Raw genomic sequence first — 18,690 nt, forward strand, 5'->3', positions numbered from 1 at the left:
GGCCAGGGATAGAGGTAACAGCGGACACCCTGTTGCAAAGGCTGGCATCAGAAATAGTGAACACCCCGCTGCAATGGCCAGGTATAAAGGTAACAGGGGATACCCTGCTGCAATGGCCGGGACCAGAGGTAACAACAAACACCCTGCTGCAATGGCTGGGATCAGAGGTAACAGCGGACACCCTGCTGCAATGGCTGGGATCAGAGGTAACAGCGGACACCCTGCTGCAATGGCTGGGATCAGAGGTAACAGCGGACACCCTGTTGCAATGGCTGGGATCAGAGGTAACAGCGGACACCCTGCTGCAATGGCTGGGATCAGAGGTAACAGCGGACACCCTGCTGCAATGGCGGGGATCAGAGGTAACAGCGGACACCCTGCTGCAATGGCTGGGATCAGAGGTAACAGCGGACACCCTGCTGCAATGGCTGGGATCAGAGGTAACAGCGGACACCCTGCTGCAATGGCTGGGATCAGAGGTAACAGCGGACACCCTGCTGTAATGGTCAGGATCAGAGGTAACAGCGGACACCCTGCTGTAATGGTCAGGATCAGAGGTAACAGCGGACACCCTGCTGCAATGGCCAGGATCAGAGGTAACAGCGGACACCCTGCTGCAATGGTCAGGATCAGAGGTAACAGCGGACACCCTGCTGTAATGGTCAGGATCAGAGGTAACAGCGGACACCCTGCTGCAATGGCCAGGATCAGAGGTAACAGCGGACACCCTGCTGCAATGGCCGGGATCAGAGGTAACAGCGGACACCCTGCTGCAATGGTCAGGATCAGAGGTAACAGCGGACACCCTGCTGCAATGGTCAGGATCAGAGGTAACAGCGGACACCCTGCTGCAATGGCTGGGATCAGAGGTAACAGCGGACACCCTGCTGCAATGGCCAGGATCAGAGGTAACAGCAGACACCCTGCTGCAATGGTCAGGATCAGAGGTAACAGCGGACACCCTGCTGCAATGGTTAGGATCAGAGGTAACAGTGGACACCCTGCTGCAATGGCCGGGATCAGAGGTAACAGCGGACACCCTTCTGCAATGGCCGGGATCATAAATAGCATCCACGCTGCTGCAATGGTCAGGATGAGATAGGAGGAGATGCTAGCGAACATCTTGCTGCGCTGACCAGGATTAGAGATGGTAGCGAACACCCTGCTGTAACTCCCAGGATTAGAGATAGTAGCAAACACCCTGCTGCAATGGCCGAGATCAAGGTTATCTCCAATCACATGTATTTAATTCCTTGTGGTCTATTAAATTCAGGACTCAAGGAAAGAGAACACCTTTTAACACCCCATTGTCGTCCATGATTGTCGGCATCAATGGGTCATGGCAGCCCAGTGCATTTGTGTATTAGGACCTGCATAGAATTGTATGCAATCATACACTGCAATACAGAAATATTGCTGTATACTGTAAGAAAACTGCATAGTCTTGTCCCATAGTGGCATTAAAAAACTAAATGTAAACATTTTTTGGTACTAAAAAAAAATTTTGAAAGAAGTTTAAAGGAGTTTCATGATGATGGAATCTATTTTCCACTGAACATATATTAGTAAGTTATATTATTTTACTATCTTTCTGTGTTCTTTCATACCCTCCTTCTGCTTCTACAGAAATCTGTTCTCTTTATTGTCCCACTTTCTGTCTAGTATACATCCTGTAATGGACTTCCTGTTCCTGCTGTACAGTCTAGCCGACTCTATCTCACTCCTTCTACATTTTAATGACTCCAGCCTATTACAACAATAGTAACCCCAATATAATGGTAAGGAGATAAATTTGCTGAAATCCCAGCTAAATTGGACAGCAGGAAGTGCATTACAGGAGTGTCTAACCCTAGCAAAACCACATCCCTCCAGTCTATTACAACAACAGTAGCCCCAATATAATTGTAAGGAGATAAAGTTGCTGAAATCCCAGCTAGATTGTACAGCAGGAGCAGGAAGTGCATTGCAGGAGCGTCTAACCCTAGCAAAACCACTGAAGTGCCTGACAAAAAGACCCTTCTATGAGTATGGCTGTGCCTGGTACTATAGTCTACCCCATTCTAGTGAATGGGTCTCCCCCTTTATAATCTCACTGACCATATACATCTATATGTATATAGATGTATAAAAAAACCCTTTCGACTTATTTATAGAAAACCAGTGAACTACTTTATCTTCCCAAATTTGAAAAGAAAAAAGGAAAGGAGAATTGAACGTGATCGTCTCTTCTATGGACATGGAGGAGCTGGTGTGTACCAATGTACAGGGGATTATGGGAACCCCGCGAGGCCTCAACCACCAGGAGCTGAGGATTTTCTATAGCCCTGTGGGACTAATTTGTGTAGGTTTACCAAGTTTTGTTAAGTTGTAAGTAGGCAGAGAGGGAATAAAAGAAATATTAACTCTTCCTTACGCCGTGTATTGTGCGCGAAACACGTTTACAGGTAACACAGGGACAAACCCGGGAAAACAAAGGCGGCTTTTATACCGCTAGTGGCTCAAGTACGAGTTCCTGTTGTTGAGATTAATGCTGTAGATTAGTTTTATTCATAGGCGCATAGGTTAACAAAACACCTGGAACCTTCTGCTCAATAGATATGGTAATTGGGATGACTGTGAATGGCTTGTTAAAACATATCATGTATGGCGGTACAAAAGTCATGGAACAACTGGTAGGAGCGCCAGAAAACCGTTCTTTTGTGGTATTTTGTGGATGTAATTTTGGTTTTTAAAGGGACCGGTCTGGCCTTGTGTTGAATTATGCCTACTTTGGCCACTTCTGGTGTATGGTTGTAGTGTCCCACTACGGGTGCTTCTTCTGTTGCATGGTTACATGGTGTACAACTACCTATATACTGCTTTATTTGAAGCACCATACGTAGGTGTCCCCGATTTTCCTTCTTTCCCACTTCTTATGTCAGTTTGGCATTTGACCCCTCAGATTTACCATGCAAATATATATATATATATATATATATATATATATATATATATATATATATATAATCAAAGTGTTAAAGGGAACCTGTCACTAAGACAATGCTATCTAATCTATCACCATCATGTTATAGAGCAGGAAGAGCTGGGCAGATTGATATATAACATTATGGGAAAAGATTCTGTATAACTTGAATGAAATCCCTGATCATTCTGTGATAAGGAGTCCAGTGGTCGGTGTCACTCAATGGCAGGACTCCTTAGCATGGAAACAATCAATAAATTACAAGTTATACTGAATCTTTCCCTATAAAGATATATATTAATCTGCTCTGCTCCTTCTGCTCTATAACATGATGCTGATAGCTTAGGTAGCATTTTCATGGGGACAGGTTCCCTTTAAGGTGCCCATATATCTTAGACAGTTGGTCAAATTCACTGTAGTTGGTGGGTTCTAACAACTACAGACAGATTATGTTGGCGAAGAGAAGAGATGGGAGTGTTGGATTTACATAATTTGACCCTAATGTTCTGGGAGGGAATAAGCCAGTGGGTGGGGGCTTGCTTCTCCCCTCTCTATAGAGAACACACAAACACATGATACTTAAGTTTAAGTTTGGGAGAAGGAGCTTTCCGCTTAAAGGGGTAATTTGGCAAAAAAAATTACCTTCTATTTCAAAATCTCAAGTCTTCCAGTGCTTATCAGCTGCTATATGTTCTGCAGGAATTGAAGTATTCTGTCCAGTCTAACACAGTGCTCTCTGCTGCCACCTCTGTCCATGTCAGGAACTGTCATTTCATAATGCTCTGGACAGTTCCTGACATGGACAGATGTGGCAGCAGAGAGCACTGTGTCAGACTTGAGGTACTGGAAGACTTGAGATTTGTAAATAGAAGTAATTTACAAATCTATATAACCTTCTGACACCAGCTGATTTGAAAACATTTTATTTTATCCGGAGTACCCCTTTTAAAACAAGAGTAGGGATGTCAACTAGACCAGAATCTCCTTCAAAAGAAAGACACATCCATTTGTAAACTGTTTGGGAGTTCATGCCATCGTCAGTACAGAGCAGGACAACTCATTTGTATATATATATATATATATATATATATATATATATATATACTGTATATATATTTCCCCCAGAAAGCATTGCCTGACCAGCTGTCAGTCTCCGCAAGGAGTATCATTACTCCCAATAGCTATGATAGAGTAACCTTCAGAACCATTATACAGTGTTGCGGCCATGCTTGACAGCTGACCTTAAACATCTGTACTCATCAGGTCAGCTGACGAATACCAATGGAGTTCTTCAGCTGTAGTTGCTCTTTGCTCCACTGCAAACTAACCTGTAGTTGTAGAAAAGTCCTGGCTTGATAGAAGAAGGATAGTCACTAGAGATGAGCGAACCGGGTTCGGGTTCGAGTCCATCCGAATCCGAACGTTTGGCATTTGATTAGCGGGGGCTGCTGAGGTTGGATAAAGCTCTAAGGTTGTCTGGAAAACATGGATACAGCCAATGACTATATCCATGTTTTCCACATAGCCTTAGGGCTTTATCCAACTTCAGCAGCCCCCGCTAATCAAATGCCGATCGTTCGGGTTCAGATAGACTCGAGCATGCTCCAGGTTCGCTCATCTCTAATAGTCACCTCAGACGTAGGCAAGGTTGACCCTTAGTGGTAGTTACACCACTTTAGGCTTAAGCACCGCATAGTATGACCGTATAGATAGAATTACTGTCCATATTGCTCCACGTTTTATTCACTTAGATGGCGTTACGATTTCTGTATCCTGAAGAAGGCTTCTATGACAACAAACGCTTAAAATTAATTGATTTTCTAATAACTCGGAAAAAATAGGAGTGACAATAATGTCCGTAAATGGAACCTCTAATTATATAAGATAAAATTCCCATTAAAGGGAACACTGATTCCCCAGGAGTGTAAACTTACTGAAAATGTTAATAATCGTTCCTTCCTCATCTCATGGAGTCTTATCAAGGGGCCCGTTCCCCCGACTAGGAGCAATCTGTTTTTGGAGGCTTCTAATATTGGAAGCTGTTCTACTGACAAACAAAACTTATATAGCAATTAACATATTAAAATAATAATAAAAATACAAGCAATTAGAAAATTACATTTAAGGGAATAATTTATTTTTTTCATAATTTGCATATAATTTTCCTATGGTTAATTTGCTATTAACTATACATTAACCAATGGTTTTCTGGACAGAAAGCCTGGAGATGTGACCTGGAAGATGTCACGTTTTTATATAAGTTAGTATAAGAAATGGTGGTTGTATACCTTTAATACTTTCAGTGGTCTAGAGGGGCCTAACAGTTATAAACCTTTAATGTTTCCAATGCTCCCTCTAGGGGCCAGGGCATGGTACTGCATGCTAGTGCTTCTAGTGAACAGCACTAGTGGTGGAGCTCCCTCTACTAACCAGGTCCCAGGCTTGCACAATGGGTGTAGCCAGCCACTCAAAATTAGCCAAGATGACCGAGCGAATACCAATGGAGTTCTTCAGCTGTAGCTGCTTTTAGCTCCTCTGCAAACAATAGAAGAAATACCCATACTCACATTTTGGAGAATACCGCAGCTTACCAGAGAGATCACAGAGTGCCAGATCTGGTAGCACGGGCCCCGGGCTTGCACAATCGGGTGTAGCCAGCCACTCAAGGTTAGCCAAGATGACTGAGCGAATACCAATGGAGTTCTTTAGCTGTAGTTGCTCTTTGCGCCACTGCAGACTAACCTGTAGTTGTAGGAACGTCCTGGCTTGTTAGAAGAAGGATAGTCACCCCACACGTAGGTTGACCGTTAGTGGTAGTAACACCACCTTAGGCTTAAGCACTGCGGAGTACTACCGTATAGATAGAAATAGATAGATGAAAGAATAAGCTGCAACATAGAGTTCCTGTCAGGGGACCTGGCCTCCAGGCCAGGCCCTGGAGTAAGCTTCAGCAGGAAAAAGCCTTTTGTATACACTTTCTCTTACTAAGCTAGATCTGAGCTGTCCTACCTAGGAAACCTCAGGGAAATATATAGGAGAGGACGAGACTAATCTCCCATTGGTGGGGAACTTTCCGGAAAGGACATAACCTAAGCGTGTGATAGATGGACGTGTGTGAGGTACCCAGCTCAGGGATTGGACAACAAAGTGGCAAGACATTAGTGCAGGGTTAACACATTATACTCCCTTCAGCTGTGCAAGTACATGAGAACAGTGAGACACCTAGTGGCAAAGTAGTAAATTGCAAACCTTCAGCCCAGAACATAGAAATACAACTTGTGTGCTAAGAACAGTAGTGGCTCACTGTAGCTCTGGGACACTACAGATTCCCCCCAGTAGGTTGTTGCCCCCTGTAGGTGGCCAAGTGCCCCCATAGGTAGATAGGTGCCCACAGGAGGAAGATAGACACCTTAGGATGTAGATCTGTGCACCTCAGTAGGTAGATAGGCACCACCAGTAGGTAGTTTACCCTTAGTAGGTAGATATGGGCACTCCAGTAGATAGATGCCCCCTTAAGGTAGCCAGGTGCCCCCGTTTGTGGATAAGTTGTGCCCCCGTTTGTGGATAATTTGTGCCCCCCCCCCCCCCCCCAGGTACCCAGGTTCATGAGAGGTCCACATGGCGGTAGGTTACATAAAAGTTTCCCAATAGTAGTCTATCTCTCTTGTTTTATATGACAATAGTCAGCAGATATAACGCGAGACAAGAAAAGATAAAACAAAGAGACAAAGTACAGGCTGTAATTGCATGTTCCCATGTCATACTGTCAGTCTGAGTACAATTTTTTATTTTTTCTTGTAAATTTCTATACAGAATTTCCTTTCATGATTAACCATACACGTAGCATGCTAAATATACCGCCAGCAGCACTTTTATCCCTGCGGGGGGCTCCGCAATAAGCCCGTTCTTTGCCTCTTTGAAGGTGAGTCCTACTGTTCCAAGTCTGATCCCACTCATTTTCTTACAGGGATTCCAAGAATTCATTTTTCCTTATGAGATGTCAAATGCGCCGAGTATTAAAGCCCACGGAAATCAAATCTCCTAATTTTCCATTATTAGTTTTGAATGATTCATGTTCATGCGGCTCCTCGGTTCAGACTAGCTGTCTGCCGATTGATATTTCCCTATATGCCTCTACGACACGGACACAAGCTGACCCGATAATTAAACCGGCTCCTTATGCTAAATGTATGTTTGATTGTAATTCATTTTGCGGTTTTAAACTGTAATCGCATCAAGAGCTGCATTCAGAATTCTGCGGTATGACCTCAATCCTCACAGCGCTCCCTGCTGGTTCAGTGTCTGTGCAGTGCATGGGGAAAAAAAAGTTTCTACCGGATACTATACAAGGGTTGACCCCATTTCCTTACCCTATGAGTGCAAACCAGGGGCGACGACAATGATCAAGTGTATCTGTGTCCTCATGTAGATACGGTTGAATACTATGGCAGAGAATGGAGCTGGCTGCGGTTAACATTAGCTCTCATAGGATACAGGACACCTATGAAATGTTGGGAAAAGACCCCCGTGATGTCAGTGATGTCATCAAGTTCACCTACCAAAGAGGTCGTCAGTGATGTCATCAAGTTCACCTACCAAAGAGGTCCTGTTCCAGCATCTCATAGGCTGTAAGCCTGAGAATGCAGAGCGGCTCTGGTCATCATGGGAGCAGGGCTAGGTAAGTATTAGCCTTTTCATTTATTAGGAGAACAAAGGAGGGCACAAATACTGAGTGGGGACACTAAGGGATAGTATCACCTTTACTGTTTCCAATGCTCCATCTAGGGGCCAGGGCATGGTACTGTATACTGGCGCGTCTACTGACCAGCCCAAGGTACTACATGGTGGAGCTCCCTCTAGTAACCAGTCCATAGTATGACATTCTGCAGGATCGGGAACAATAAGGGGCATTATAATTATAAGGCCTCCTTCACACCTCCCTGGCCATTTTTACAAGAAACACTGATCAGGAATCATTTCAGGAGGCTTCAGGACACTATCAGTGTTTCCTGATCATAAAAATCGAAGAAGAAAAAAAAATCATACTTACCTGCTGCAGGCTGCAGTGGTGACCTACAGTTTCTTTCTCTTTGTTCGGACTTTGCGAGAGCACCAGTGACACCACTTGTGAGCTGCAACGCTGGGGGGTAACAGTATCCTCTTGTGGCTACCGGATAGAAAAGGGATTGACAGGGTAAGGAGTCAATCGTTTTATAGGGCATTCATGCCGGAATTCTAGACAATCCAGGCCTATTTTCCAGCACTGACACCCGTCAGGAAAAATCCTGAAAGGTGTCCATGCCCTATAGGACCTTTAGGGTCAGGTTTCCTGAAGTGTGAAAAGGGGGCCTAAGGGTACTATGGGACATTATAAGTGGTAACTTTAAGCTTGTGGTTCCCAATGTGAATGCGCTATTTACATAAACTGTATTTTTATTACATGGCAAAATGAAGCACCAGAGCCTGGATATGACTTCTGACTCTCAAGCCAGCGTGTTTCTTCTTGAAGAGGAAGGGGTATATTAGTCAAGCCAGTAGGCAATACCGCAAACATCCTTTAAACTAGAGAAGCACAGTTCTCTTAGAAAGCAGACTGGTACAAGCCCTTTAAAGGGAATCTGTAAGCATGAAAATGCTACCGAAGCTATCGCCATCATGGTATAGAGCAGAAGGAGCTGAGCGGATTGATATATAACTTTATGGGAAAAGATTCAGTAAAACTTGTAATTTATTGATTGTTTTCATGCTAAAGAGTCCAGTCCATTGAGTGACCCCGCCCACTGGACTCCTAATATAAAATGATTAGGGATTTTAATCAACAAATTACAATTTATATTAAATCTTTTCCCACAAAGTTATATATCAATCTTCTCAGCTCTTCCTGCTCTATAACATGATAGCGATAGATTAGATAGCATTGTCTTGATGACAGATTCCCTCTAACGGGATATTCTGGTCAAAATAGACTTTCACTGACAACTTGCTTGAGTTGACAACTTATTTTTAGAATTTGTCATAGACTATACATATCTATCGGAGATATAACTTCCATTACAAACTCTGATTTATACTTCTGCTGCCGTCTTATGTGGTAGAGAGGCTGTTTGATGCAACTGCTACCTCGGACCCCCTACAGCTTCCCCTCTCTATTGTACACACGCTGAAGGTTATAGCTCTCACTTTGAAGGGGCTTGATGTTACAATCACAGCAGGTATTTTGTGTATATAACACCCGGCATATATGATTTTTGTCCTAGTAGTTCTGTATAGAAATCGGCAACAATTTCAGCTCCGCTTTTCATCCAGAAGGGAAGATAATATGCTGCTCATGACATCTCTGATCTGCACCATCTGTCCCTCCGCCTGATACAACTAACTATTAATTATATGTACAGTTCAGAACATCAGCTTTAAAATGCAAATTGTTTAAGGTTTTTAAATAGAACTGACACTTTAACAAACTTTGCATAAATCAGTAGTACAAGGAAATATGAGACACTTTGTAATGTATCTTACCAGAAAAAAATGCCTGGTTCTCCACTGAGCAGATAAATTTTCTGTTAAATCCACTCATCATCCACTCAAATCAGTCTGACACTTAACAAAGTTTCTCATATTTGTACTATTGATTTATACAAATCTTGTTAATGTATCTTATCAGATAAAAAAAAGCTAATTTAAATGGTCACTGTCCTTTCAAACAACTTCCCTCTATGTGATTTCTAAAATATTTGTAAATCGCTTTAAGGCTAGTTTCACACACACACACACACACACACACACACACACACACACACACACACAGCAGTTTTTTTTCTTTTTTTGAAAACTGCCACTGCAGTTTTTGAGCCAAGGCCAGAAGTGAATCCAGTAGGATACTGAAGTCTTTCCTTTATATTTCCCTTTTCATTTTTAATCCACAAATCAGCCGATCATTGGTTGACAGCTGATGACAATGTAAAAAAAAATAATGTTCATACTTACCTGTTCTCCCCCAGTGTCCTGCAGCCTTCTGCCCATGTTCCCCACTCACCGCTGATGCTTCTTACACCGTCTTCTCAGTCAATCACTGACCGCAGAGCTGTCTCGTCTCAGCCGGAGACTGGTTGCGCATCCTGATACTAAAAAGACAGGGCCAGAAGCGTCAGTGATGAGTGGGGAACATGGCTGCAGGACAGCGGAGGAGAACAGGTAAGTATGAACTTAATTATTTTTCATGTAAAAAGCATATGGTGCTTGCCATTATATTTGATTTTATTATTGATATTGTACTACAAAATAACACGGTAAGCTGTCCAGAATGATACATACATTTTAAGCCAATGCCTCTAGGTGGCGGCAGTACTTTATGTTAAAACAGCGCCCTCTACTGGAGGCAGAGAACACAATATTTCTGTTTCAAATTCCATCTAGAAGCCATAAGTTACTGTACATATTGTTGCTTTATTTTGCAGTACCTGGCCATTCTAATCTCAGTTTACACAGCAGAGCTTGCGGCTGGCGTTCTCTCCTATATGTACTATGAGACGGTAAGTATAATCCTGGATGAACAGCAGAATGTTATATTACACAATGCAAGCAAAAGGACCAGAGAACCATCTGGTCTGTAAGCAGTGGCCTAGCTGTAGGGGTCGCAGGGGTTGCAGCTGTGATTGGGCCCATTAATCATGATGGCTCCTGAAATCCCTTTTAAGGTTACCTTTTCTCTTTTTTTTTTCTTTTTTTTTTTAAAAAAAAAAAAGCATCACCCTTGTCTTAAGGCAGTGTCTGGTATTGCAGTGCCCCCCCCCCCCCCCCAAAAAAAAAACAAAAAAAAAAAACAGCGCCACACTTGTACTCAGGTCATGTGTGGTATTACAACTCGGCTTCATTCACTTTGCTGCAGTACTAAGTAGAAACTGAGGATAAGAGTGGAGATGTTTCTAGAAGGAAATAGCCCTATCCTTTCAGGAGACTAGAAACAAGACTAAGATGAGACCATCATCAGTAATTTGCACTGACAACTTTTAAGCGACCTGATTTTACCTGCAAATGTGTAAAATTGTGAATGATGGAAAAAGTAATAGGTGAGACTTTTATTAAGTCTCTGTGACTCCCTAAACAAGAAGGTGAGAATCTTACTTTGAAAGTCACAACATCTGAAACGCTGAAGATGGTGGCGAGGATGATGATGAATATTATTGCCATGAGAGTGGATATGTAAAATTTTACCAACATACATGCTGCCCCCTGCTGTCACTGCCACTGCTGGGTAGAGAGGTCATTGGACATCATCAACATATTTATTTACATATATTCTTTTTTCCCCTTGAATAGATAAGCGAAGAACTTAAAGAAAGCCTCAACGAAACCATCGTACACAACTACGGACAACCAGAGATGAAAGACATCACTTACGCCATTGACCAATTGCAGCAGGATGTAAGCTTTTGTAACATTAAAGGGATATTCTCATCTGGGCTTGTTATCCCCTATCCATGCTGGGGGTCTGAAAAAAAACTGCACTGAAGTCTTGGCCACTAGATGTCTCACTTCTCTGTAATGCAGTGTCCACTGCCTGTTGTCAGGGGAAATCTGTCTCTAGTGACAGCTAGATGAGGACAAATTACAGGAAGTAGGATTAAACATGTGCTATATGATAAGAGGTTAATTTAAAACGTGTATTATTCTAATATCTCTAATCTGGGCATGCTGGGAGTAATAGTTCTGCAATAGTAGAAGACAACATCATTAAACAATGCAGCAGTGCAGCCAGCAGTTACAGCTTCGGCCACCGTTAAATGTGTGATGAATAAAGCCGTAATTCGCCGCTTAAAATTCAAGAGCGATTTAACGCGCGCCATAGATTATAACGTATAATGAAGCCTGATTGATCACGGGCCACTCCATTAAATCGCCGCATAGCTCAGGTCTTAACATAAATAACCCATAATCCCGCGCTCTATCGCTAATTTTCCTTTGGATCCTGATTTTCATTAAAAAAGAATTATTTCCGCTCTGAGCACTTCAGTAAGTATATAGGGAAGGTCAGTCATGTCAGGCAAATCAATATTTAGCCGTTAAAACATTTATTACTGTAATAAATTTTTAAATTTTTTTTTCAACTTTCTTCATTTTACCAAGTTTTTACTTTGGGGAAACCATCAACAAGTAGGGTTGGAGAATGTATGACTATGGCTGGGTTTACACTGCGTTTTTGCAATCCGTTTTTTTCATTAGTTTTTTGCAAAAAAATGGATGAGAAAAACGGATCCGTTTTTTTTGACGGACACAAAAACGTAGCTGACACTACTTTTGTGTCCGCTAAAAAAAATGGATCCGTTTTGATCCGTTTTTTTTTTACAATGGAAGTCAATGGAAAAACGGATGCACACAAATGCATCCGTTTTTTTCATCCGTTTTTTGCAAAAACGGATGAAAAAACGGATTGCAAAAACGCAGTGTGAACCTAGCCTATGCTAACTCATTGCATTATGCCCTCCATGTACTAAATAGTAGCAACAGATCCATCAACAGCAACTTGTTAACTAAATAGAGACTGCAGATCCATCAACAGCAACTTGCTGATGGTTTCCAGCTATTGATAGAACTATTGTGCAATGGCAGACATAGGATTATAATGTGACCCATCTGTATACCGCAGTTCAGATGTTGCGGCAGCACGAGTTACGAAGACTGGAGATACAGTCTATACATCAATACGGAAGAGTATAGCGGTCGTAGAAAGGTGCCCGACAGCTGCTGCAAGACTAGGATCCTAGCATGTGGGGAACGGGACCACCCCTCGAATATCTATAAAGTGGAGGTAAGAAATGATGAATGAATGGTTAGTAGAAGTGAGCGAACATATCAAAAGTACGGTTTGGCAGGTCCGACAAACTTTAATGTAACTGAACCGTGAACAAAGTGCACTAAAACAGCTACAGGATTACAGGCGGGCAGCTGTTTTAGAGAGGTTAAAAAAAAAGTGCTCATCTATACTTACCTGTCCCCGCCCCCCGGTGTCCTTCTTCTTTGGTGTCCCCTGCAGCTGCCCTGTTCAGCCAATCACTGACTGAGATGGGACAGTGCCAGGGCCAGTTATTGGCTAAGCGGGAAGTGATCACCTGTAAACTTGGAAGGATTAAGGGTTATGTAGTCCAGATATTCGGGTGTAGGGTGGATCTCGCCCTAAGTGTGCACCTCACTATAGTCTACTATCATCATGTGACATAGTTGTCACCTCTGGATTTACAGCCACTCCTCTGACCTCTCCTTCTCACCACAGGGAGGATGTATCACCATACTGGGAGAATTCATACAGAAGCATCTACTACTGATTGGGGCCGTGTCTATAGGCATTGCCTGCTTTCAGGTATGAGATAATTAGTAATATCTATCTATCTATCTATCTATCTATCTATCTATCTATCTATCTATCTATCTCCTATCTATCTATCTATCTATCTATCTATCTATCTATCTCCTATCTATCTATCTATCTATCTCCTATCTATCTATCTATCTATCTATCTATCTATCTATCTATTATCTATCTATCTCCTATCTATCTATCTATCTATCTATCTATCTATCTATCTATCTATCTATCTATCTATCTATCTATCCATCCATCCATCCATCCATCTATCTATCTATCTATCTATCTATCTATCTATCTATCTATCTATCCATCCATCCATCCATCCATCCATCCATCCATCCATCTATCTATCTATCTATCTATCTATCTATCTATCTATCTATCTCCTATCTATCTATCTATCTCCTATCTATCTATCTATCTATCTATCTATCTATCTATCTATCTATCTATCTCCTATCTATCTATCTATCTATCTCCTATCTATCTATCTATCTATCTATCTATCTATCTATCTATCTATCTATCTATCTCCTATCTATCTATCTATCTCCTATCTATATATCTATCTATCTATCTATCTATCTCCTATCTATCTATCTATCTATCTATCTCCTATCTATCTATCTATCTATCTATCTATCTATCTATCTATCTATCGGGCTTGAAATTTACGTTCCAATCGGCTGACACTGTTAAATAGCTGTTAGGTCAAGGACACATATGATACCTTGCTTTATCTGCAACATTGCAGCTTCTTTGTAATGCCTGGAGGGTTAATCACAGCGACTTCATAAACAACTTGACCTCAGAATAACCCTCCCAGCATTACAAAGAAGCTACTATATTGCAGATAAAGCCTGCCAGTGACTTGTTTACATCATCTGTCTCAGAAGGGAGGAGGGAGGAGAGGGGGACAGAGAGAAAAGCTCACACACAGATTTTTGTGTCTTCAGCAGAACGTAGCAGCTTAGAACTGGGGGAAGGAGACTGAATAGATCATAACAAGTATGGAAAGAATTGTTAGTCTCACCATGGGCAGCAACATATCAAAAGTTATGTTTGAGTGGAATACTCCTTTAAAATGGACAAAAAGTATGGAAGAGGGAGGGGGTGCTCGGAATAATTTGCCTCTGATAGCTCCAAGGAACTTCAGTGCAACGCTGCTCAGAGCTATAATGTTCTGCAAGTTTAATTCCTCTACATTGAAACAACAATATTTAAATTATAACATTTTAGCTTCCCCCAAGCCACCACTAGAGGGAGCATAGGAGCTTACTGTATACTGTTTATGCATTGACATACAAAATATAACAGTATACAGCAGGCTTCATGCTTCCCCAGTGGTGACTGACGGTGATTGCTTTAATACTATGTATATGCATAGGTTTTGGAGCTCTGTATCGGAAAAACAAACCTCTGAATGCTGTAAAGAAAACTATTCTGCACAGACTCTCAGCCAAAAAAAAAAGCACCTGGTGCTAAAAGTTAGAGGATCACTTTAAATTACACAGGAACGACACATCCTGAACACTTAATCCAGCTTTCAATCATTGTCACTTTAAAGGCAGAGGGTGATGTATCTTCAACTTCAGGGCGCTGCCATACTTATCCCCTTCATGACATGGAAAATATTAGATATTTTTTATTATAACAACCGGGCCCTCCTTTATGTCCTGACCCTATACGAATGGTTTTAGATTGCTTCTCGTCTGAATCTAAATTACAAACGATCACAATTCAGCAGAAATAAATCCTTTGCAGAATCTAATGACAATATCGCCATCTGCTGGACAAAATGTAATATTACAGCCTGTGTTTTTAACTCTTCTAAATTACAGTATAAGAGAGTTGAGTATACTACAAACTACCAGTCTCCTCTCTCTCCTGACATTATATTGTGTATATTATATAGTGTATAAGCAGCTGCAAGAATCTGATAGCCCCATGGCTGCTGTATCCATAGTAACAGCACATTGCTGCTGTGATTTATTAAAGGGGATGTCCGATTTCGAAAAACTATTTTTACATATACTCTATTAGGGTACTGTGAGTTAATAGAGCATCTCCTGATAGGATCTCCTATCCTGTCCTGTATCACACAAACATCTTATTGGCTGTGTAATACTTCATTTTACCTGTGGTGGCGCTGCACGGAACTTGTACACTTACTGCTACCTTTCTATGATCGCTAGAGATCCCAGCAGAGACACTTTGTGATCGGCTAGTTATTAAAGGATCTTTGAAACAAGTAAGGCTTGTCTAAAGCAGAGAGCCCCTTTAAGGTTGCACACATCGACCCTTATAGAAGAAAAGTGCATTTTACCCTCACCCTCAAGAAAGTTAAAGGAGTTCTCCGGCGAAAATGTTATTCTTTTTAAATCAACCGGTTTCAGAAAGATATCTAGATTTGCAATTTAATTCTATTTAAAAATCTTAAATCTTACCATACTTATCAGCTGCTGTATGTCCTGCAGGAAGTGTTGTATTCTTTCCAGTCTGACACAGTGCTCTCTGCTGCCACCTCTGTCCATGTCAGGAACTGTCCAGAGAAGGAGAGGTTTTCTATAGGGATTTGCTACTGCTCTGGACAGTTCCTGACATGGACAGAGGTGGCAGCAGAGAGCACCGTGTCAGACTGGAAATACAGCAGCTGATAGGTACTGGAAGAGTTGAGATTATTAAATAGAAGTAAATTACAAATCTATATAACTTTTTTTTTGGCTGGAGTACCCCTTTAAATGAGAATTTCCCATCTCTAAAACCTTACCGGCACAGAAGCTACAGGAGATGCAGATGCAGCAGAGTTGAGTTTGTCATTGAATCCGCCCTCCTATGGAAAACATAGAAGATATCATTGTGAGTTGTGCCATATGATAAACTCATCCCTGCGGCATCTGCACTCTATAGTAGCAGGATGAGCATTAGAGTTGTAATACCACATACAGCCTGAGGACAGGGTGGCACTCTTTTTGAAAGAAGGCGGTAATGATTTTTAGAATTCTGGATAACCCCTTTAACAAGTTTGCATGGTGCCTTTTAGGTCTTACATGTTTATTGACAGTGTTTGTTCTTTTGTTTGTCAGCTGGCCGGAGTGATGCTGAGCGCCTGCTTCCTGTATATCCTCTATAAGGAAGAGAAAGAGGCCTACAATACTATGTAAGCCGCCAAGCACCTTCTGCACATGTCAGTTCTTGGATAAGGAACTAGCGAACTACTGTATAAGCACAATACAAGTTGCAATTGCTAAAAGATTTAGCATCAGGCAGTTTTCCCTGTGATAACTATCAGCAGCACAAGTCTTTCTCCTGTCCTGGTAGCTTGCAGGAGAAGGCTAATAACCTAGGGCTCACAGAGCATTTGGGCTGGGTACATTGTAACAAACACTCAGTTGTGAGAAATATTTAGGTTTCTATTCAATGACAGCAAACAGAAAAGAAAAGAAGATTAGGAATTGAATAGCCTCCTATTTTGTCCATGATCTTTGGATTTGTGCTTTTAAAGGGAACCTGTCACCAAGACAATGCTATCTAATCTATCGCCATCATGTTATAGAGCAGGAAGAGCTGAGCGGATTGATATATAACTTTGTGGGGAAAGATTCTGTACAATTTGTAACATATTGATTGAAATCTGGGCTAAGGAGTCCAGTGGGCGGGGTCACTCAATAGCAGGACTCTTTAGCATTGAAACATCAGAGATTTCAATCAATAAATTGCAAGTTATCTTGACTCTTTTCCCATAAAGTTATATATCAATCCGCTCAGCTCCTTCTACTCTATAACATTATGCCGATAGCTTAGGTAGCATTTACATGGTGACGGGTTCCCTTTAAGTAGAAAATAATGTCTGGCCTTGCTCGACCTCCATAGTGATGTAGGTTTTCCTCTACTGTGAGCAATGAGAGATTAAAGCATCCTCTTACAGGGGTTATCCAGGATTAAAAAAACATGACTGCTTTCTTCCAGAAACAGCACCTCTCTTGTTAGTATGTGGTATTGCAGCTCAGTCCTATTGAATAAATGTAGTTGTAATACCACACACAAACTGGGGACAGGGTGGTGCTGTTTAAAAAAAAAAAAATCTAATCCTGGATGACCACTTTTAAGAAGCTATGCATTGGACTATTGGTCTACTTCTCAGCCAACAAGCCTTATTGATTAGTATACCTGCACAGATTTGCCATTCAGAAGCATTAGGAAAGCTGGGTAATCCTCCCATACTAGCTGTAATAGGGGACATAGTAATTGTGCAGATCGCCTCTATTTTAGATGTATATCATCATGTATGTAAATGGTTTCTCTCCTTATAAATAAACACAATGCATGCAATGCTGTATAGACATGATGTCATCATTATAATGGAAAAATAAAATTATTTGAAAAAAAAAAATCAAACTGAATTCAACCTACACACATCTCTACCCAATCACAACACTGGAAATATGATATACCTTTATGGCTTTATGGCATTGCAAGTACCAGAAGAAAAGGGTGCACTAGGGCGAAACTGGTCCCCATTATGGTACCCAAAACTTGAAGCACCTGGTACAAAAGCTGTAACGTGGCCCCACCACACCTGTACTGTATCTAATGTGACAGAGGCCCTTGGAACCCTGTGTCTGGGTGCTGCTTCTACCTGATCAGTATAAATGTGGTGACCCCCGGAAGATGTTGTAGCAGTGCAGGTGGTGATGAATAATAACAGACTCAGGTGATAACGTTGACTGGGTTTACTACTTGTAAATGTGCAGCAGGTAACACAACGAATCTTGAGATACACTTGATACAATTCCAATAAATACACCAGATCTGTGTGATAAGTGAAGAGTAGAATGTAGTAGAGTTGATAAGGTTGTACTGAGGTAGTAGAGAGGAGGGTGCCGTGAGAGTCTCAACCCAAGTAGTAATGTGCTCTGCCGGGAGGTTGGAGTGTAGAGAAGAATTCTTGTAGAATAAGAGGAAGAAACAGCCTGTGCCTGTGTATTGACCTTTCCTATAGTCTTCACACCACCTGATGCTCACTAGCTTTGGCAGAACCGTACTAACGGGTGACACAGGCCCCAGACCCTTTTACCTGGGATGAACTGAATGATTAGGATTTCCTAAGTACACCCGCACTGCAAGATGGAGTTCATCGACCTTTAGTAACTTTGCTTCACTCAGATCAGTTCCTAGCTCTTTGGCTCTCTTGTGGATACTGTCCTGCACTGTAGTGACTCCTTTTCCTCGGCAAGGGTTGAGGTTATCTGTTGGCTAGTCGTCTCTTGAAGGGTTTAGCAGTGCATCACACAGCTTGCGTGGTGCTTCGAGAAAGAAGGTTGTAAGGGTACTCTGTCCTGCGTCCTACCCATGCTGGGCACTG

At 41.8% G+C, this 18,690-nt stretch overlaps 1 protein-coding gene across 2 annotated transcripts in view; it reads left to right on the plus strand.

The window, feature by feature from the left end:
* Nucleotides 1–17,653, plus strand: part of LOC138772492 (tetraspanin-11-like) — a 37,174-nt gene extending 19,521 nt beyond the window's left edge. Inside the window, exons 5-9 of one of the 2 annotated variants that reach the window (XM_069952927.1) lie at nucleotides 10,417–10,491; nucleotides 11,279–11,383; nucleotides 12,606–12,767; nucleotides 13,230–13,316; nucleotides 16,412–17,653. In XM_069952927.1, coding sequence (XP_069809028.1) covers nucleotides 10,417–10,491; nucleotides 11,279–11,383; nucleotides 12,606–12,767; nucleotides 13,230–13,316; nucleotides 16,412–16,489 — 507 coding nt within the window. In that variant the 3' untranslated portion in view covers nucleotides 16,490–17,653. The remainder of the gene's footprint in view (nucleotides 1–10,416; nucleotides 10,492–11,278; nucleotides 11,384–12,605; nucleotides 12,768–13,229; nucleotides 13,317–16,411) is intronic. The other variant, XM_069952935.1, reaches the window with a different exon arrangement.
* The last annotated feature ends 1,037 nt before the right edge of the window (nucleotides 17,654–18,690 follow it).

Source organism: Dendropsophus ebraccatus, chromosome 1 (genome assembly GCF_027789765.1).
Source record: "Dendropsophus ebraccatus isolate aDenEbr1 chromosome 1, aDenEbr1.pat, whole genome shotgun sequence".
NCBI lineage: Eukaryota > Metazoa > Chordata > Amphibia > Anura > Hylidae > Dendropsophus > Dendropsophus ebraccatus.